Source organism: Grampus griseus (assembly GCF_964374135.1).
Source record: "Grampus griseus genome assembly, chromosome: 9".
Classification (NCBI taxonomy): Eukaryota; Metazoa; Chordata; class Mammalia; order Artiodactyla; family Delphinidae; genus Grampus; species Grampus griseus.
Genome location: NC_139003.1, coordinates 50,709,337 through 50,727,979, shown reverse-complemented (window position 1 = coordinate 50,727,979; position 18,643 = coordinate 50,709,337). Strand labels below are relative to the sequence as shown.

General features: G+C 41.2%; 1 protein-coding gene across 1 annotated transcript in view; it reads right to left on the bottom strand.

Annotated features, from left to right (window-relative positions):
• Window positions 1-15,790, bottom strand: part of GSDME (gasdermin E) — a gene marked incomplete at its 5' end in the record, with an annotated part of 63,794 nt that extends 48,004 nt beyond the window's left edge. The window contains 2 exons of the mRNA XM_082662202.1: window positions 223-415; window positions 15,580-15,790. Coding sequence (XP_082518328.1) covers window positions 223-415; window positions 15,580-15,790 — 404 coding nt within the window. The remainder of the gene's footprint in view (window positions 1-222; window positions 416-15,579) is intronic.
• Between the last annotated feature and the right edge of the window lie 2,853 nt (window positions 15,791-18,643).

Sequence of the window (18,643 nt, the reverse complement as noted above, 5' to 3'; positions counted from 1 at the left end):
ACATCCTTTTAAAATGCTTCCCAAGTCTCCCCTCTCAGGCTAAGAACAGTCAACGTCCAGACTAAAGGATGCACTGCTCATCAAGTTTCAGCACATGGGCATTCAGTAACGTTTGCTGATTGGCCAAGATCCCAATGTCACCCTTCTAGCCAACGTCCCACAGAACGACCTTTCAATGAGAGACATGTCAAAGTCCAAAATGCCAAGCAGAATTCCCATTACCTCTCCTGGGCAACTCCAATGAGCTGCTGCAAGTCCACCTCCTGCTTCCTCAGGGTTCCAAACGAGGACTGACTCTCCACGAGGCCTTTGCCACCAATGTTCAGCTTGACCTTCCCCAGTGCCGTCTCCAGGGTCCCACTCACATGGTTTTCAAACTTGCCCTCGTACTTCACAAAGTCTGACTCCACGACCACTACAGTGAATGAGACATGCAGAGGAATCTAATGACAAAACGGCCACCTCTGTGCCTCAGGTCACCTAGCTTTCCAATCCTGCAGAAACCCGTGGGAAACATGAGGTCTGCACGCAGAATGGAAAGCCGATGGCCGCGCTGTGTGTGTGGGCAAAAGAACCTGGGTGCTAAGAGCGTGGCATGCACTGGTGGGCAGGGACTCTACTGGGCACTTTTTTGTTTTTTCATCTTTCAATTCCAATATACACACATATAGACAAGTGCACAAAAAGTATCTATAGAGTTTCATGAATAATTTTAAAGCAAACATCTGTTTAACTACTATCCAGGTAAAGAAATAGGACATGTTAAATATGTACTTTTCCAGGATGAAGGGACTAGATGAGGATGACACCAAAGCACAGAGAAGATAGCAGCCCATCACTCTGCCCAGGGAGTGGCCTGCCTGATTCAGTATCTTGCAGGTCAGATGCCTGAACCTGTCCTCGGGCATCCTCCCTTCTCACTGGTGGCCTTGGAGAACACTGCCCTGGCCTTCATTACCATCTCCATTGAAACAGTTCTCCCCATATTTACCTGTTTATATCTGACCTCCACCCAGTCTTGCAATTCCTTATCAAGCAATTCCTTATCTCTGTGTTCCTGATAAAGTCAGTGGGCATGCCCTTCCTCCCTGCTTCGAACACCATCTTGGAACACACGAGCTCCAGACTCCCCATTCTTCCTTCCTGGCTTCCCAGACACTGAGAAAGATGCCACCACCCAGCTGCTGTCCCAGCTTCAATCCACTCATGTGGTCATACCAGGCGATGGCTAGCAGATTGCCTTCAGGATCTGCCCTTTTTTGTCTGAACACTAAACATAAATATCTGATGATCTCAGACTTGAACTGCTAGCCTTCACATGTCTCCAGATTTCTACTGTTCTCATTTTTAATTGAACCAAATACTACCATAAAAATGGTCTCAGTCACCATCATTCAGGAAGGTTACACTGAGAGGCTCTCAGGAACTTCATACTCGGCCCTTTCCATTTTCCTGACCCAAGGCTCTCCTGGGCTCCTGGTGGCACTTCATAAGGGATTCAAATCCGACTGGAGTCTGAAACGTTTCTTTCCATCCAGCCACTGCCCCCAACACCTGTATTTCTTTCACCCCAGGCAACAAAACCTATACCTCAACCAGGGTTAATGAGAATTAATCACCATTCATTATCTGTGAAATTTACCAAGTAGAGAATCATCTCCATGAAAAATAAGAAGCTTAGGAAAATGCCCCCAAGTCACAGCCTTCTCCTAGTCACATCTTGAGAACACAAACACTCTGGGAAATGCTTTCGGAAGCAGCATATAGCAGCTGTTAAGAGCTCAAGATTTTATCACTAGTCTAATACACCTAGCTGGGAGACCTTGGGTAACATCCATCACCCTGAACCTCAGGTTTGTCATATGTAATTTGTAGATAATTAATAATACCTACCTGATGGGTTCTACTGGAAGTTGATGTATACAGAGCCTAGCACATAGCAAGTGCTCAATCTATCCACTGGGTTTAGGCCAAAGCAACATCATTTCCTGATAAACAGGACAGTCCTAGATTGTATAAAGTACCACACAGACAGAAATTCTACCCTTAGATCCCTGTTCTGGCCCCAATCAGGCGTATTACCACTCCTGAAAACTCTGACCCCAAAACTGGATCCCACAGCAGGTAAGGACAATCAAGACTGTCTGTGTACTGCAAAATGCCACACTAGACACACCTCCGAACCAGATGTCGTTTGCACACACGTCTGCATCGAGTTATCCACTGCTGCAGGTGGAAGGGAAAAGTGAGGAAGCCAACAGGCCATGGGTAGGACAACCAAGTCACCACCCTCCAACCTCCGCACCCCGGGCAACATAACACTCCAGTGTGGTTGCCAGGGGCAAGAATTAACAAAGGTGAGGCATCATGAATCTGCTCAGAAGACAAAGTAGTGGGCACCTCTCATCACAGCCCTAACAGCAACAGGACACAGAACCAGGCACGAGCTCTGGTCTCAGATGATGAGCATATGTGGGACTTCCTAATCTGCAGGGACTGCAACCGGCCTGACCCATCTAACAACAGCTCTCAGGACACCACGGAAGAAGCAGCTAACAGCACAGAGCGGTGAAATTCCAATTACTCAGGGGTCCATGGTCTGTTCTGTGAATTTTTTTTTCTCTTGCCTTTCCTTATATTTAGTTATTACACTACTCAGTAAGAGTTCTACCAGACATCCAGGGGGAAAACATGACATAAAATTAATATCAATTCACTTGCCCATTGTCTGACAGCTCTGATAATGAGCCTGGCTGAAGAAAGCATTGGCTAGAATGCTGAGCTGGAAGAAAGGAGATTATTTGTCAACTCAAGTTATCTCCTCTATCACTTTTTCCCTTTAAGGGAGATGCAATCACAAAATTAGAGAACTTTAGGGCTGAAAGAAGACTCAAACATCATCTAGTCCAATAATTAAGAGCTGATGGTGCTTTCATATATCACCATGTTCCAAAAAGCAGTGTAGGAATAAGTACCAAAAGTCTTCGAAAAGTTCCCAACCTCTGGTCCAGTAATTCTATCTTTAAGAATCTATGCCACCCCAATGTTCATAGCAGCATTATTTACAATTGCCAAGATATGGAAGCAACCTAGGTGTCCATCAACAGAAGAATGGATAAGGAAGATGTGGTACACACACACACACACACACACACACACACACACACACACAATGGAATACTACACAGCCATAGAAAAGAATGAAATTTTGCCATTTGCAACAACATGGATGGACTTGGAGGGTATTATGCCAAGTGAAATAAATCAGAGAAAGACACTGTATGTTATCACTAACATGTACAATCTAAAAAAATAAAACTAGTGCAAATAATAAAAAAGAAACAGACTCGCAGATATAGAGAACAAACTAGTGGTGACCAAAGGGGAGAGGGAAGTGGGGGTAGAGGATTAAGAAGTACAAACTGCTATGTATAAAATAAATAAGCTACAAGAATATATTACACAGCACAGAGAATATAGCCAATATTTTCTAATAACTATAAATGGAGTATTATCTATAAAAATTTTGCATCACTATATTGTACACCTGAAACTAATATAATATTGTAAATCAAAGATATCTCAATAAGAAAAAGGGAGACCTTCAAGATGGCAGAGGAGTGAGACATGGAGATCACCTTCCTCCCCACAATTACATCAAAAATACATCTACACGTAGAACAACTCCTACAGAACACCTGCTGAACGCTGGCAGAAGACCTCAGACTTCCCAGAAGGCAAGAAACTCCCCACGTACCTGTGTAAGGCAAAAAAAAAAAAAAGGAAAAACAGAGACAAAAGAATAGGGACAGGACCTGCACCAGTGGGAGGGAGCTGTGAAGGAGGAAAGGTTTCCACACACTAGGGAGCCCCTTCACTGGCAGGGATGGGGGTTGGGCAGGGGTAATTTTCAGAGCCACAGAGCACAGCGCAGCAATAGGGGTGCAGAGAGCAAAGCGGAGAGATCCCCACACAGAGGACTGGTGCTGACCAGCACCCACCAGCCTGAGAGGCTTGTCTGCTCAACCACCAGGGCAGGTGGGGGCTGGGAGCTGAGGCTTGGGCTTCAGAGGCCAGACCCCAGGGAGAGGACTGGGGTTGGCTGCGTGAAGACAGCCTGAAGGGGGCTAGTGTGCCACAGCTAGCCAGGATGGAATCCAAGAAAAAGTCTGGACCTGCCAGAGACGAGACCTTTGTTTCGGGATGCGCGAGGAGAGGGGATCCCTTCCCAGCGTGCCCACAGAAGGCAGAGCACCACCTGAAAGAGCTCCAGAGACAGGCACGAGACACGACTATCAGCTTGTACCCCAGAGACGGGCATAAACTGCTAACGCTGCTGCCGCTGCCACCAAGAATTCTGTGTGCAAGTGCAGGTCACTATCCACATCCCCCAGGAACCTGTGCAGCCCGCCAATGCCAGGGTTCCATGATCCAGGGACAACTTCCCCAGAAGAACACACGGCGCGCCTCAGGCTGTTGCAACGTCATGCCGACCTCTGCCGCCAGAGGCTCACCTCGCGTTCCAATTATGACTACCAAACCCCTCCCTCCTCTGCCCTGAGTGAGCAAGAGAGCCCTAATCAGCTGCTGCTTTAATCCCCTTCTGTAAGGGTGAGTAACAGACTCCTGAGGGTGACCTACACGCAGAGGCGAAGCCAAAACCAACACTGAACCCCAGGAGCTGTGAGAACAGAGGAGGGGAAATTTCTCCATGCAGACTCAGGAGCAGCAGATTAAATCCCCACAATCAACTTGATAAACCCTGCATCTGAAGAATACCTGAATAGAAACGAATGTTCCCAAAACTGAGGCAGTGGACTTTGGGAGCAACCCTAGACTTGGGGTTTGCTCTCTGCATCTGATTTGTTTCTGGTTTTATGTTTATCTTAGTTTAGTATTTAGTGCTTATTATCATTGGTGGATATATTCATTGGTTTGGTTGCTCTCTTCCTTTTTTTTTTAATATATATATATTTTTTTCCTTTTTCTCTTTTTGTGAGTGTGTATGTATATGCTTCTTTGTGTGATTTTGTCTGTATAAGTTTGCTTTTACCATTTGTCCTAGGATTCTGTCCATTTTTTAGTTTTTGCTTTTTGGGGTTTTTTTCTTTCTTCCTTTTCTTCTGAGCCGTGTGGCTAACAGGGTCTTGGTGCTCCAGCCGGATGTTGAGCATGAGCCTCCACGGTGGGAGGGCTGAGTCCAGGACATTGGACCACCAGAAACCTCCTGGCCGCACATAATATCAATTGGCGAGAGGTCTCCCAGAAATCTCCATCTCAACACTAAGACCCAGCTCCACCCAACAGCCAGCAAGGTCCAATGCTGGATGCCCCACGCCAAACAACTAGCAAGACAGAAACACAACCCCACCCATTAGCAGAGAGGCTGCCTAAAGTCATACTAAGTTCACAGACACTCCAAAACACACCACCGGATGCAGCCCTGCCCACCAGAAGAACAAGATCCAGCCCCGCCCACCAGAACACAGGCACTAGTCCCCTTCACCAGGAAGCCTACACAAGCCACTGAACCCACCTCACCCTGTGGGGGCAGACAGCAAAAATAATGGGAACTACAAACCTGCAGCCTGCGAAAAGGAGACCCCAAGTACAGTAAGTTAAACAAAATGAGAAAACAGAGAAATATGCAGCAGATAAAGGAGCAAGGTAAAAACCCACCAGACAAAACAAATGAAGAGGAACTACGCAGTCTACCTGAAAAAGAATTCAGAGTAATGTTAGTAAAGATGATCCAAAATCTTGGAAATAGAATGGAGAAAATACAAGAAACGTTTAACAAGGACCGAGAAGAACTAAAGAGCAAACAAACAGTGATGAACAACACAATAAATGAAATTAAAAATACTCTAGAAGGAGTCAATAGGAGAATAACTGACACAGAAGAACGGATAAGTGAAATGGAAGATCAAAGAGTGGAAATAACTGCCTCAGAGAAGAATAAAGAAAAAAGAATGAAAAGAACTGAGGACAGTCTCAGAGACCTCTGGACAACAAGAAACGCACCAACATTCTAATTATAGGGGTCCCAGAAGAGGAAGAGAAAAAGAAAGGGTGTGAGAAAATATTTGCAGAGATTATACTTGAAAACTTCCCTAACGTGGGAAAGGAAATAGTCAAGTTCAGGAAGTGCAGAGAGTCCCATAGAGGATAAATCAAAGGAGAAACAGGCCAAGACATGTATTAATCAAACTACCAAAAATTAAATTCAAAGAAAAAATATTAAAAGCAGCATGGGAAAAGCAACAAATAAAATACAAGGGAATCCCCATAAGGTTAATAGCTGATCTTTCAGCAGAAACTCTGCAAGCCAGAAGGGAGTGGCAGGACATAGTTAAAGTGATGAAAGGGAAAAACTTACAACCAAGATTACCCAGAAAGGATCTCATTCACATTCAATGGAGAAATTAAAACCTTTATAGACGAGCAAAAGCTAAGAGAATTCAGCACCACAAAACCAGCTTTACAACATATGCTAAAGGAACTTCTCTAGGCAGAAAACACAAGAAAAGGAAAAGACCTACAATAAGAAACTGAAAACAATTAAGAAAATGGTAAGAGGAACATGCATATTGATAATTACCTTAAATGTGAATGGATTAAATGCTCCAATCAAAAGACACAGGCTTGCTGAATGGATACAAAAACAAGACCCAGATATATGCTGCCTACAAGAGACCCACTTCAGACCTATGGACACATACAGACTGAAAGTGAGGGGATGGAAAAAGATATTCCATGCAAACGGAAATCAAAAGAAAGCTGGAGTAGCAATACTCATAACAGATAAAATAGACTTTAACATAAAGAATGTTACAAGAGACAAGGAAGGACACTACATAATGATCAAGGGATCAATCCAAGAAGATATAACAATTATAAATATATATGCACTCAACATAGGAGAATCTCAATACACAAGGCAACTGCTAACAGCTACAAAAGAGGAAATCAACAGTAACACAATAGTGCAGGAATTTAGCACCTCACGTACAACAATGGACAGATCATCAAGCAATAAATTAATAAGGAAACACAAGCTTTAAATGACAAAATAGACCAGATAATTTAATTGACATTTATAGAACATTCAATCCAAAACAAGCAGATTATACTTTCTTCTCAAGTGCTTATGGAACATTCTCCAGGATAGATCATATCTTGGGTCACACATCAAGCCTCAGTAAATTTAAGAAAATTGAAATCATATCAAGCATCTTTTCTGACCACAATGCTATGAGATTAGAAATCAATTACAGAGGAAAAAACGTAAAAAACACAAACACATGGAGGCTAAACAATACGTTACTAAATAACCAAGAGATCACTGAAGAAATCAAAGAGGAAATCAAAAAATACCTAGAGGCAAATGACAATGAAAACACGACAATCCAAAACCTACGGAATGCAGCAAAAGCAGTGCTAAGAGGGAAGTTTATAGCTATACAAGCCTACCTCCAGAAACAAATATCTCAAATTAACAATCTAACTTTACACCTAAAGGAACTAGAGAAAGAAGAACAAACAAAACCCAGAGTTAGCAGAAGGAAAGAAATCATAAAGATCAGAGCAAAAATAAATGAAATAGAAACCAAGAAAACAATAGCAAAGATCAATAAAAGTAAAAGCTGGTTCTTTGAGAAGATAAACAAAATTGATAAACCATTAGCCAGACACAACAAGAAAAAGAGGGAGAGGACTCAAATCCATAAAATTAGAAATGAAAAAGGAGCAGTTACAATAGACACTGCAGAAGTACAAAGCATCCTAAGAGACTACTACAAGCAACTGTATGCCAATAAAATGGACAACCTGAAGAAATGGACAAATTCTTAGAAAGGTATAACCTTCCAAGACTGAACCAGGAAGAAATAGAAAATATGAACAGACCACTCATAAGTAATGAAATTGAAAATGTGATTAAAAATCTTCCAACTAACGAAAGTCCAGGACTAGATGGCTTCACAGGTGAATTCTATCAAACATTTAAGGAACAGCTAACACCCAACCTTCTCAAACTCTTCCAAAAAAATTTCAGAGGAAGGAAGACTCCTAAACTCATTCTATGAGGCCATCATCACCCTGATACCAAAACCAGACAAAGATACTACCAAAAAAGAAAATTACAGACCAATGTCACTGATGAATATATATGCAAAAATCCTCAACAAAATACTAGCAACAGAATCCAACAACACATTAAAAGGATCATACACCATGATCAAGTGGGAGTTATCCCAGGGATGCAAGGATTCTTCAATATACGCAAATCAATCAATGGGATACACTATATTAACAAATTGAAAAATAAAAACCATATAATCGGGCTTCCCTGGTGGCGCAGTGGTTAAGAGTCTGCCTGCCGATGCAGGGGACACAGGTTCGTGCCGAAGTCTGGGAAGATCCCACATGCCGCGGAGCAGCTAGGCCCGTGAGCCATGGCCACTGAGCCTGCGCATCCAGAGCCTGTGCTCCGCAACGGGAGAGGCCGCAACAGTGAGAGGCCTGCGTACCGCAAAAAAATAAATAAATAAACCATATGATCATGTCAATAGATGCAGAAAAAGCTTTTGACAAATTTCAACACCCATTTATGATTAAAAAAACTCTCCAGAAAGTGGGCATAGAGGGAACCTACCTCAACATAATAAAGGCCATATATAACAAACCCAGAGCAAACATCATTCTCAATGGTGAAAAACTGAAAGCATTTCCTCTAAGATCGGGAACAAGACAAGGATGTCCACTCTCACCACTATTATAAAACAGAGTTTTGGAAGTCCTAGCCACGGCACTCAGACAAGAAAAAGAAATAAAAGGAATACATATTGGAAAAGAAGAAGTAAAACTGTCACTGTTTGCAGATGACATGATACTATACATAGAGGATCCTAAAGATGCCACCAGAAAACTACTAGAGCTAATCAATGAATTTGGTAAAGTTGCAGGATACAAAATTAATGCACAGAAATCTCTTGCATTCCTATACACTAATGATGAAAAATATGAAAGAGAAATTATGTGGAAACACTCCCATTTACCATTGCAACAAAAAGAATAAAACACCTACGAATAAACCCACCTGGGGAAACAAAAGACCTGTATGCAGATAACTATAAGACACTGATGAAAGAAATAAAAGATGATACCAACAGATGGACAGATATACCATGTTCCTGGATTGGAAGAATATTATGAAAATCACTATACTACTCAAAGCAATCTACAGATTCAATGCAATCCCTATCAAATTACCAACGGCAGTTTTTACGGAACTAGAACAAATCACGTCAAAATGTGTATGGATACACAAAAGACCCCGAATAGCCAAAGCAGTCTTGAAGAAAAAAAACGGAGCTGGAGGAACCAGACTCCCTGACTTCAGACTATACTACAAAGCTACAGTAATCAAGACAATATGGTACTGGCACAAGAAAAGAAACACAGATCAATGCAACAAGATAGAAAGCCCAGAGATAAACCCACACACCTTTGGTCAACTAATCTATGACAAACGAGGCAAAGATACACAATGGAGAAAAGACAGTCTCTTCTATAAGTGGTGCTGGGAAAACTGGACAGCTACATGTAAAAAAATGAAATTAGAACACTCCCTAACACCATACACAAAAATAAACTCAAAATGGATTAGAAACCTAAATGTAAGACAGGGCACTATACAACTCTCAGGGGAAAACATAGGTAGAACACTGTTTGACATAAATCACAGCAAGATCTTTTTTGATCCACCTCCTGGAGTAATGGAAATAAAAACAAAAACAAAGAAATGGGACCTAATGAAACTTAAAAGCTTTTGCACAGCAAAGGAAACCATAAACAAGATGAAAAGACAACCCTTAGAATGGGAGAGAATATTCGCAAATGAAGCAACGGACAAAGGATTAATCTCCAAAATATATAAACAGCTCATGCAGCTCAATATTAAAAAAAAAAACCACCTAATCAAAAAATGGGCAGAAGACCTAAATAAACATTTTTCCAAAGAAGACATACAGATGGCCAAGATGCACATGAAAAGCTGCTCAACATCACTAATTATTAGAGAAATGCAAATCAAAACTACAATGAGGTATCACCTTACACCAGTTAGAATGGGCATCATCAGAAAATCTACAAACAACAAACGCTGGAGAGAGTGTGGAGAAAAGGGAACCCTCTTGCACTGTTGGTGGGAATGTAAATTGATACAGCCACTATGGAGAACAGTATGAGTTCCTTAAAAAACTAAAAATAGAATTACCATATGATCCAGCAATCCTACTACTGGGCATATACCCGGAGAAAACCATAATTCAAAAAGACACATGCGGGGCTTCCCTGGTGGCACAGTGGTTGAAAGTCTGCCTGCCGATGCAGGGGACGCGGGTTCGTGCCCAGGTCCGGGAAGATCCCACATGCCGTGGAGCGGCTGGGCCCGTGAGCCATGGTCGCTGAGCCTGCGCATCCGGAGCCTGTGCTCCGGAACGGGAGAGGCCACAACAGTGAGAGGCCCATGTACCGCAAAAAAAAAAAAGAAAAAGAAAAAAAAAAAGACACATGCACCCCAATGTTCATTGCAGCACTATTTACAATAGCCAGGCCATGGAAGCAACCTAAATGCCCGTCAACAGACGAATGGGTAAAGAAGTTTTGGTACATATATACGATGGAATATTACTCAGCCATAAAAAGGAACGAAACTGAGTCATTTGTTGAGATGTGGATGGATCTAGAGACTGTCATACAGAGTGAAGTAAGACAGAAAGAGGAAAACAAATATTGTATGTTAACGCATGTATGTGGAACCTAGAAAAATGGTACAGATGAACCGGTTTGCAGGGCAGAAGTTGAGACACAGATGTAGAGAGCAAACATATTGGATAGCAAGGGGGGAAAACCGCAGTGGGGTGGGGATGGTGGTGTGCTGAATTGGGCGATTGGGATTGACATGTATACACTGATGTGTATAAAACTGATGACTAATAAGAACCTGCAGTATAAAAAAACAAACAAAAAAACTAATACTAAACTTTCTTTGGGTTATTTGTATGGAAATATGTTAATATAAATGCTTCAGACATTACATGAAATTTCTAAAAATCTTACCTATTCTGGTATAATGTTATAAGTCATAATTCTAGTTAGTACTTTAAAACGTATATCTCAGAAATAACTAAATTTCCTTGTCAACTGCATTATTATGAATTTTCATCAAATCTTTAACTGTGGTCATTTTTAAGTCTTTTGTCATTTACAGACAGTTCTGGGTGTACTCTGATGCTTTTACAAAAATGTTCCCATAAAAGGATCTCATCTTCAAGGAATTTATGGAAAAGACTCTGACAAGAACAGGTTTCTGGTAACTGACTATACTGCTGAACTGAATGAATAAGCATTTTCAGAACTCTAATGGAAAACTGATGAATTCATAGAAGTTCTAACAAAAGATCAAGATAAAAGAAAATTAATTACATGGGACTGAGTGAACTGATGAGGATGATTATAATTGTTGTGACTTTCTCTTTGAATAAAAAAAAAAAATCCCACAAGGACTCAGAGGCAAAAAATACACAAATCAATTTTCACTGCAAAGTAAAGGAGCTGTTACAGTGGAGTATTACTGGACTGAATGTCAATATTATGACATACTATGAGTGTATTTTGTGTTCGGTAATTGCAATCATTGTTGCTTTTGTTGTGGTCATCCATTTACAATGCTTGGTGTCAGTTTATCTCTTGTAAAAATAAAATACAGTGTGTGTGTGTGTGAGTTGTGGGAAAAAAAGAAAAAATATTCTTTGTTATTGCATATTTTTCCTACTGATTAAATTTAGAATGAGATTTAAAAAAAAAAAGAAATTGAAACTGTGATTAAAAATCTTCCAACAAACAAAAGTCCAGTACTAGATGGCTTCACAGGTGAACTCTATAAAACATTTAGAGAACAGCTAACATCCAACCTTCTCAAACTCTTCCAAAAAAATGCAGAGGAAGGAAAACTCCCAAACTCATTCTATGAGGCCACCATCACCCTGATACCAAAACCAGACAAAGATACTACCAAAAAAGAAAATTACAGACCAATGTCACTGATGAATATAGATGAAAAAATCCTCAACAAAATACTAGCAAACAGAACCCAACAACACATTAAAAGGATCATACACCATGATCAAGCGGGATTTATCCCAGGGATGCAAGGATTCTTCAATATATGCAAATCAATCAATGCAATACACCATATTAACAAATTGAATAAAAACCATATGATCATCTCAATAGATGCAGAAAAAGCTTTTGACTAAATTCAACACTCATTTATGATACAAACTCTCCAGAAAGCTGGCATAGAGGGAACCTACCTCAACATACTAAAGGCCATGTACGACAAACCCACAGCAAACAACATTCTCAATGGTGAAAAACTTAAAGCATTTCCTCTAAGATCAGGAACAAGACAAGGATATCCACTCTCACCACTATAATTCAACAGAGTTTTGGAAGTCCTAGCCAAGGCAATCAGAGAAGAAAAAGAAATAAAAGGAATACAAATAGGAAAAGAAGAAGTAAAACTGTCACTGTTTGCAGATGACATGATACTGTACATACAGAATCCTAAAGATGCTACCAGAAAACTACTAGAGCTACTCAATGAATTTGGTAAAGTAGCAGGATACAAAATTAGCACAGAAATCTCTTGCATTCCTATACACTAATGATGAAAAATCTGAAAGAGAAATTAAGACAACACTCCCATTTACCATTGCAACAAAAAGAATAAAACACCTAGGAATAAACCCACCTAGGGAGACAAAAGACCAGTATGCAGAAAACTACAAAACACTGATGAAAGAAACCAACAGATGGAGAGATAAACCATGTTCTTGGATTGGAAGAATCAATATTGTGAAAATGACTGTACTACCCAAAGTAATCTACACATTCAATGCAATCCCTATCAAATTACCAATGGCATATTTTATAGAATTAGAACACAAAACCTTAAAATTTGTATGGAGACACAAAAGACCCCGAATAGGGCTTCCCTGGTGGCGCAGTGGTTGAGAGTCCGCCTGCCGATGCAGGGGACACGGGTTCGTGCCCCGGTCCGGGAAGATCCCACATGCCACGGAACGGCTGGGCCCGTGAGCCATGGCCGCTGAGCCTGCGCATCCAGAGCCTGTGCTCCGCAATGGGAGAGGCCACAATAGTGAGAGGCCCACGTACCGCAAAAAAAAAAAAAAGACACCGAATAGCCAAAGCAGTCTTGAGGGAAAAACACAGAGCTGGAGGAATCAGACTCCCTGACTTCAGACTATACTACAGTAATCAAGACAATATGGTACTGGCACAAAAACAGAAATATAGATCAATGGAACAAGATAGAAAGCCCAGAGATAAACCCATGCACCTATGGTCAACTAATCTATGATAAAGGAGGCAAGGATACACAATGGAGAAAAGACAGTCTCTTCAATAAGTGGTGCTGGGAAAACTGGACAGCTACATGTAAAAGAATGAAATTAGAACACTCCCTAACACCATACACAAATATAAACTCAAAATGGATTAGAGACCTAAATATAAGATGGGGCACTATACAACTCTTAGACAAAAACACAGGAAGAACACTCTTTGACATAAAACACAGCAAGATCTTTTTTGATCCACCTCCTAGAGTAATGGAAATAAAAACAAAGAAATGGGACCTAATGAAACTTAAAAGCTTTTGCACAGCAAAGGAAATCATAAACAAGACGAAAAGAAAACCCTCAGAATGGGAGAAAATATTTGCAAATGAAGCAACAGACTAAGGATTAATCTCCAAAATATACAAGCAGCTCATGCAGCTCAATACCAAAAAAAAAACAACCCAATCCAAAAATGGGCAGACGCCCTACAGAGATTTCTCCAAAGAAGATATACAGACTGCCAACAAACACATGAAAGGATGCTCAACATCACTAATGATTACAGAAATGCAAATCAAACCCACAATGAGATATCACCTCACACCGGTCAGAATGGCCATCTCAAAAAATCTACAAGCACAGGACTTCCCTGAGGGTGAAGTGGTTAAGAATCCGCCTGCCAATGCAGGCAACACGGGTTCGAGCCCTCGTCCAGGAAGGTCTCACATGCCGCGGAGCAACCAAGCCCGTGAGCCACAACTACTGAGCCTGCGCTCTAGAGCCCAAGAGGCACAACTACTGAGCCCACGTGCCACAACTACTGAAGCCCGTGTGCTTAGAGCCTGTGCTCTGCAAAAAGAGAAGCCACCACGGGCTTCCCTGGTGGCTCAGTGGTTAAGAGTCTACCTGCTGATGCAGGGGACACGGGTTCGTGCCCCAGTCTGGGAAGATCCCACATGCCGCAGAGCGGCTGGGCCCATGAGCCATGGCCGCTGAGCCTGCGTGTCCGGAGGCTGTGCTCCGCAGCGGGAGAGGCCAGAACAGTGAGAGGCCTGCATACCGCAAAAAAGTAAGTAAATAAAAATTAAAAATAAATGAGCAGGGCTTCCCTGGTGGCCCAGTGGTTGGGAGTCCGCCTGATGATGCAGGGGACACAGGTTCGTGTCCCGGTCCGAGAAGATCCCACATGCCGCGGAGCAGCTGGGCCCATGAGCCACAGCCACTGAGCGTGCGCGTCCGGAGCCTGTGCTCCGCAACGGGAGAGGCCACAACAGTGAGAGGCCCGCGTACCACAAAAAAATAAATAAATAAATAAATAAATGAGGAGTATATAAAAATTATATGTAATATGTTTCCAATTTTGTTTATAAAAAATTAGATGCAGAGAAAGAAAAGATACAATCCAAGTGTTAATGGGAATTAACACTTGATGGAGGAATTTTTGTTGATTTGTTTTCTTGCCTTTCTATATTTTATACATGCTCCTCTGTAATAATGAGTCAAACTCCCCATTTTTGATGCTTAATGTTTCAAGCCCACCACCCCCTCTTTTCTTTCTGTTACACATCTGGGCAGTAGGGTAAGAAACCCTAGGTGGTCCCTCCATTGGCACCAGCAGGAAATTGAAAAGTTGTAATAAGCCCCAGCCTACATGCAGAACCCTCACCACACCTCATATTCATTAGAGAATCTGAGCCAATCTCTTATCCCCTCCTTCTCTCTAGCTATTTTTGGACCAGCCTTGGGAACCTGCCATGCTGTCCCCAGAAAAGCTTCGTTATGTGAGTAATAAAACTTTTCGCATCCTCCTGATGGATACGTGGCATCATCAACCTCAACACCAAACCAAATTTGGGGAAGTAAAACCAACCCACTCATGCTGAGGGGCCACAACATCTACAAATGAGCATGTTGTACTTTTATACCAAAACTGCAATATTATTTCTTAAATATTAAGCTATAACTTTTCATGTCAGGCCTGCAGAATTTTCTCATTTTACGGAAGGATACATTTTTAAAACAGTAGGCAAAGAAACAGGAGAACTGATTATAAGGTATCGCCTTACAGTCACTCAAGACAACATGTGTCTAAAAGAAGAATCCTCTCCTGTTCTGGAACTAATTGTACAATATAACCAAAGAAACATACCTGGACTCAGAAACTGGTCTTCTGTGAGTACATCTCCCAGGGTGACAGATAAAAACTGGTATTTGGGTCTCTGCCAGCACCACAATCTCTTTTTTTTGGTCACCAGACTTAGAAGTTGTAATTTATCAGAGTCATTCAAATTTGATACTGTGATCAGGTTACCTCCAGCATCAACTTCTCTAAGAAAATTCCTTGTTGCTTTGGCAAACATTTTGAGAGCTCCAGATTACCTGAAAAAAAATATAGAGGAAGTTGTTATTTCGTGACTTTTTTCTAAAATTACCTTATTTCTCCCTAGTATCAATCAGTATACATGAAAGAATACCTTCTCCTTAGAGAAGCCTCTAGTTTGAGTTCAGTTGATGTCTAAAAAATCAAATTGAAATACTGAAAGAGAATATGTATATAAATCCAGATAGGCTAGGTTATGCCTCCAAATCTCGGTGGCGTATAACCAGTGAGGTTTGTTTAGTGCTCACACTACATGTCCAAAACAGGACAGGAAGGCTTTGCTCCTCGTAGCCATTCAGGGATCCAAGCTAAAGGGGCAGCCGCCATCTTGAATATCATGTCATCAGCCAACAGGAAAGAGAGTTCTGAAAAGTCTCACACCAGCAATTAAATGCTCTGGCCCAAAACTGACACACGTCACGTCCACTCACAATTTGTCAGAACTAGGCAGATGGCCTCAGCCAACTAAAATGGTCAGGAAATACAATCCTACCAAGTATTTGGAAGGCAGAGACCTGGGAATATCTGTTGAACAGCGTACTGACTACCCCAATTTGTATCTTACTTATGACCGCTTCTTTGAAGGGTCAAATGTGCTTTTTCTCTACACTGTGTGATGTTCCCTGTTCATAAATGGGAAGTGACTAGCTATTACTTTGAACCCCAGAAAGGAAAGCCCAGTCACTCTTCAGCTGGAGGGAAAAAAAAGAAAGAGATCTGTTGGAAGATATAAAAGTACTACATTCAGTGGAAGATGTATATACTATTCAATAAATGGTGTCAGAACAACTGGCTAAACATCTGGAAAAAAATAAAGTCAGATCCCTAACTCATGCCATACACAAGAGCAAATCCTCAGCGGATTAGAGTGTTTTTAAGGAAAAGTGAAACCATAAAGTACTAGAAAAAAATACAAACAAATATTTGTACAATTGTAGGATGAGAAAGGCCTTTAGGAAGACAAATGGCAAACTGAGAAAATACTTATAAAACAAAGAACCAGAACATTTAACATATACAAAAAACTTTTACAAACCACATCAAGTTTTACAAATACTGTAGTAGATACATGGACAAAGGTTATAAACAATTCACAATACATAAAGTGCTCACAGCTGTACATATGCATATGAATATATACATATGCGCGCACGCACACGCACACACTATCATTATTACTCAAAAAAAGCACAAATTGAAAGATTTTTTTAAAACTATAGTCAACAGTTAAAATGTCTAATGCACAAGAATTGTGTTTTATTTATATTTGTATCCTGGTGTCTGGCAGTCACATAGATAACAAAATCATAGAATTTAAGAGCTGAGATAATCTTAGATGTTAATTAGTTCAACCCACTTTTCTTTACCATGAACCTTCTCAAGGGCATAAAAAAAGTTTTACTATCACTAGTTCTTCTCTAAAGTACCTTTTCTTATATTATTGTATAGCCAACTAACCCTGTTCTTATATCAGAGCACTCATTTATTCATTTATCAAAATATTTATTGAATCGGTGTACAAGGCAATATTTGGGAGCAGCAAGGTCGTGATGTCCAGGAGACATGGTTTTGTGTAGATATGCCCATCACCAATTCTTTGACAGACCGAGAGTTGCTTTGCAAGCTCTGGGACTGGTTCCTGCACTGCACTGCCAGGTTCTAGAGAGGGGAAGCGCAAAGGATAAGGATGAAGAAGGCTCAGTCCTGATCCTGAAGGCCTGTGCCTCCTCTGGGGGAACCAGGGCAGCAGGAGCCACTGGAGGAGTTATATAGGGAACAGTGTGATCAGAGCGGTCACTTAGAAAGATCTTCTGGAAGCAAAATAGGAAACCAGCTGGAAGGGAACAATTAGACAACACACAATGATGCTGAACTACGTGGGTGGTGTAAGGGTAGAAAAGATGCTGGTTTGGTGGTTTCCCGAGAAGTCTGGTTGGATGTGAAGGTGCTGATGAAAGAGAGGAGACTCCCCAGCTTGGCCTGCGGCTAGCTCAGGCCTGGGTCAGCTGATGAGATGGAGATGCCAGCTACCAAGAGGGGGATCCAGAAGGAAGCAGACTGCTGGGGACAGTAAGACAGTAACTGCTGAGAGTGCATCTAGGATAAGGTGTAAGGTTTATTTTGTCAAACACAAGGAAAGAACTTTTAACAAAATAAGGTCTCCCAATGACCCGGGGGATTTTACCCTGCTTGTCCAAGAGAAGAGCCACAGCAGAAGCTGCCTCAGTTCACCATGGTGATCAGGATCTCCATTTTTATGGTTTTTATTCTTTCCTGGGACAACCTGGAAGGGAGTTCACTAACTTGCCTTCAGATTAAACAGGTTTCTGAAGAAGCCAAATCAGGCTTACCATTAAAAAATAATAAAATAACAAAACCCAAACCCATCCGCTATGGGCAACAAAGCCTTAGTAATGACACCAATCCTCCCCAGAGGGATTAGAGGATGAGGAAAGAGAACTCCTAAATTAATTTTTCATTTTGTTTTTCAATCTAGCATCAAATACGGCCTCTTGACAGTGTAGGCTGCTTTAAAAAGAGTTAATGGAAGTGGCTATTGCTTTGGATGTTTTTATAAGAACCAGGTTTACTCAATCAAAGGAATCAGAATATTCTCCTTGTGAAGGTAAAGTTAGAGGCTTTTTTTTTTAATTACTATGTTTGAATACACAATATACTTACTTGGCTCTAATATCTAAACTATGGAAAAAGATATACACTGAGAAATCCCATTTCTACCCAGGTTCCATCTACCTTTTCACCCCTCTCCCCTTCAGGTATATCACCTTCATGTTTCTTTATACAAATATAAGTAAAAAGGAGTGTACACACT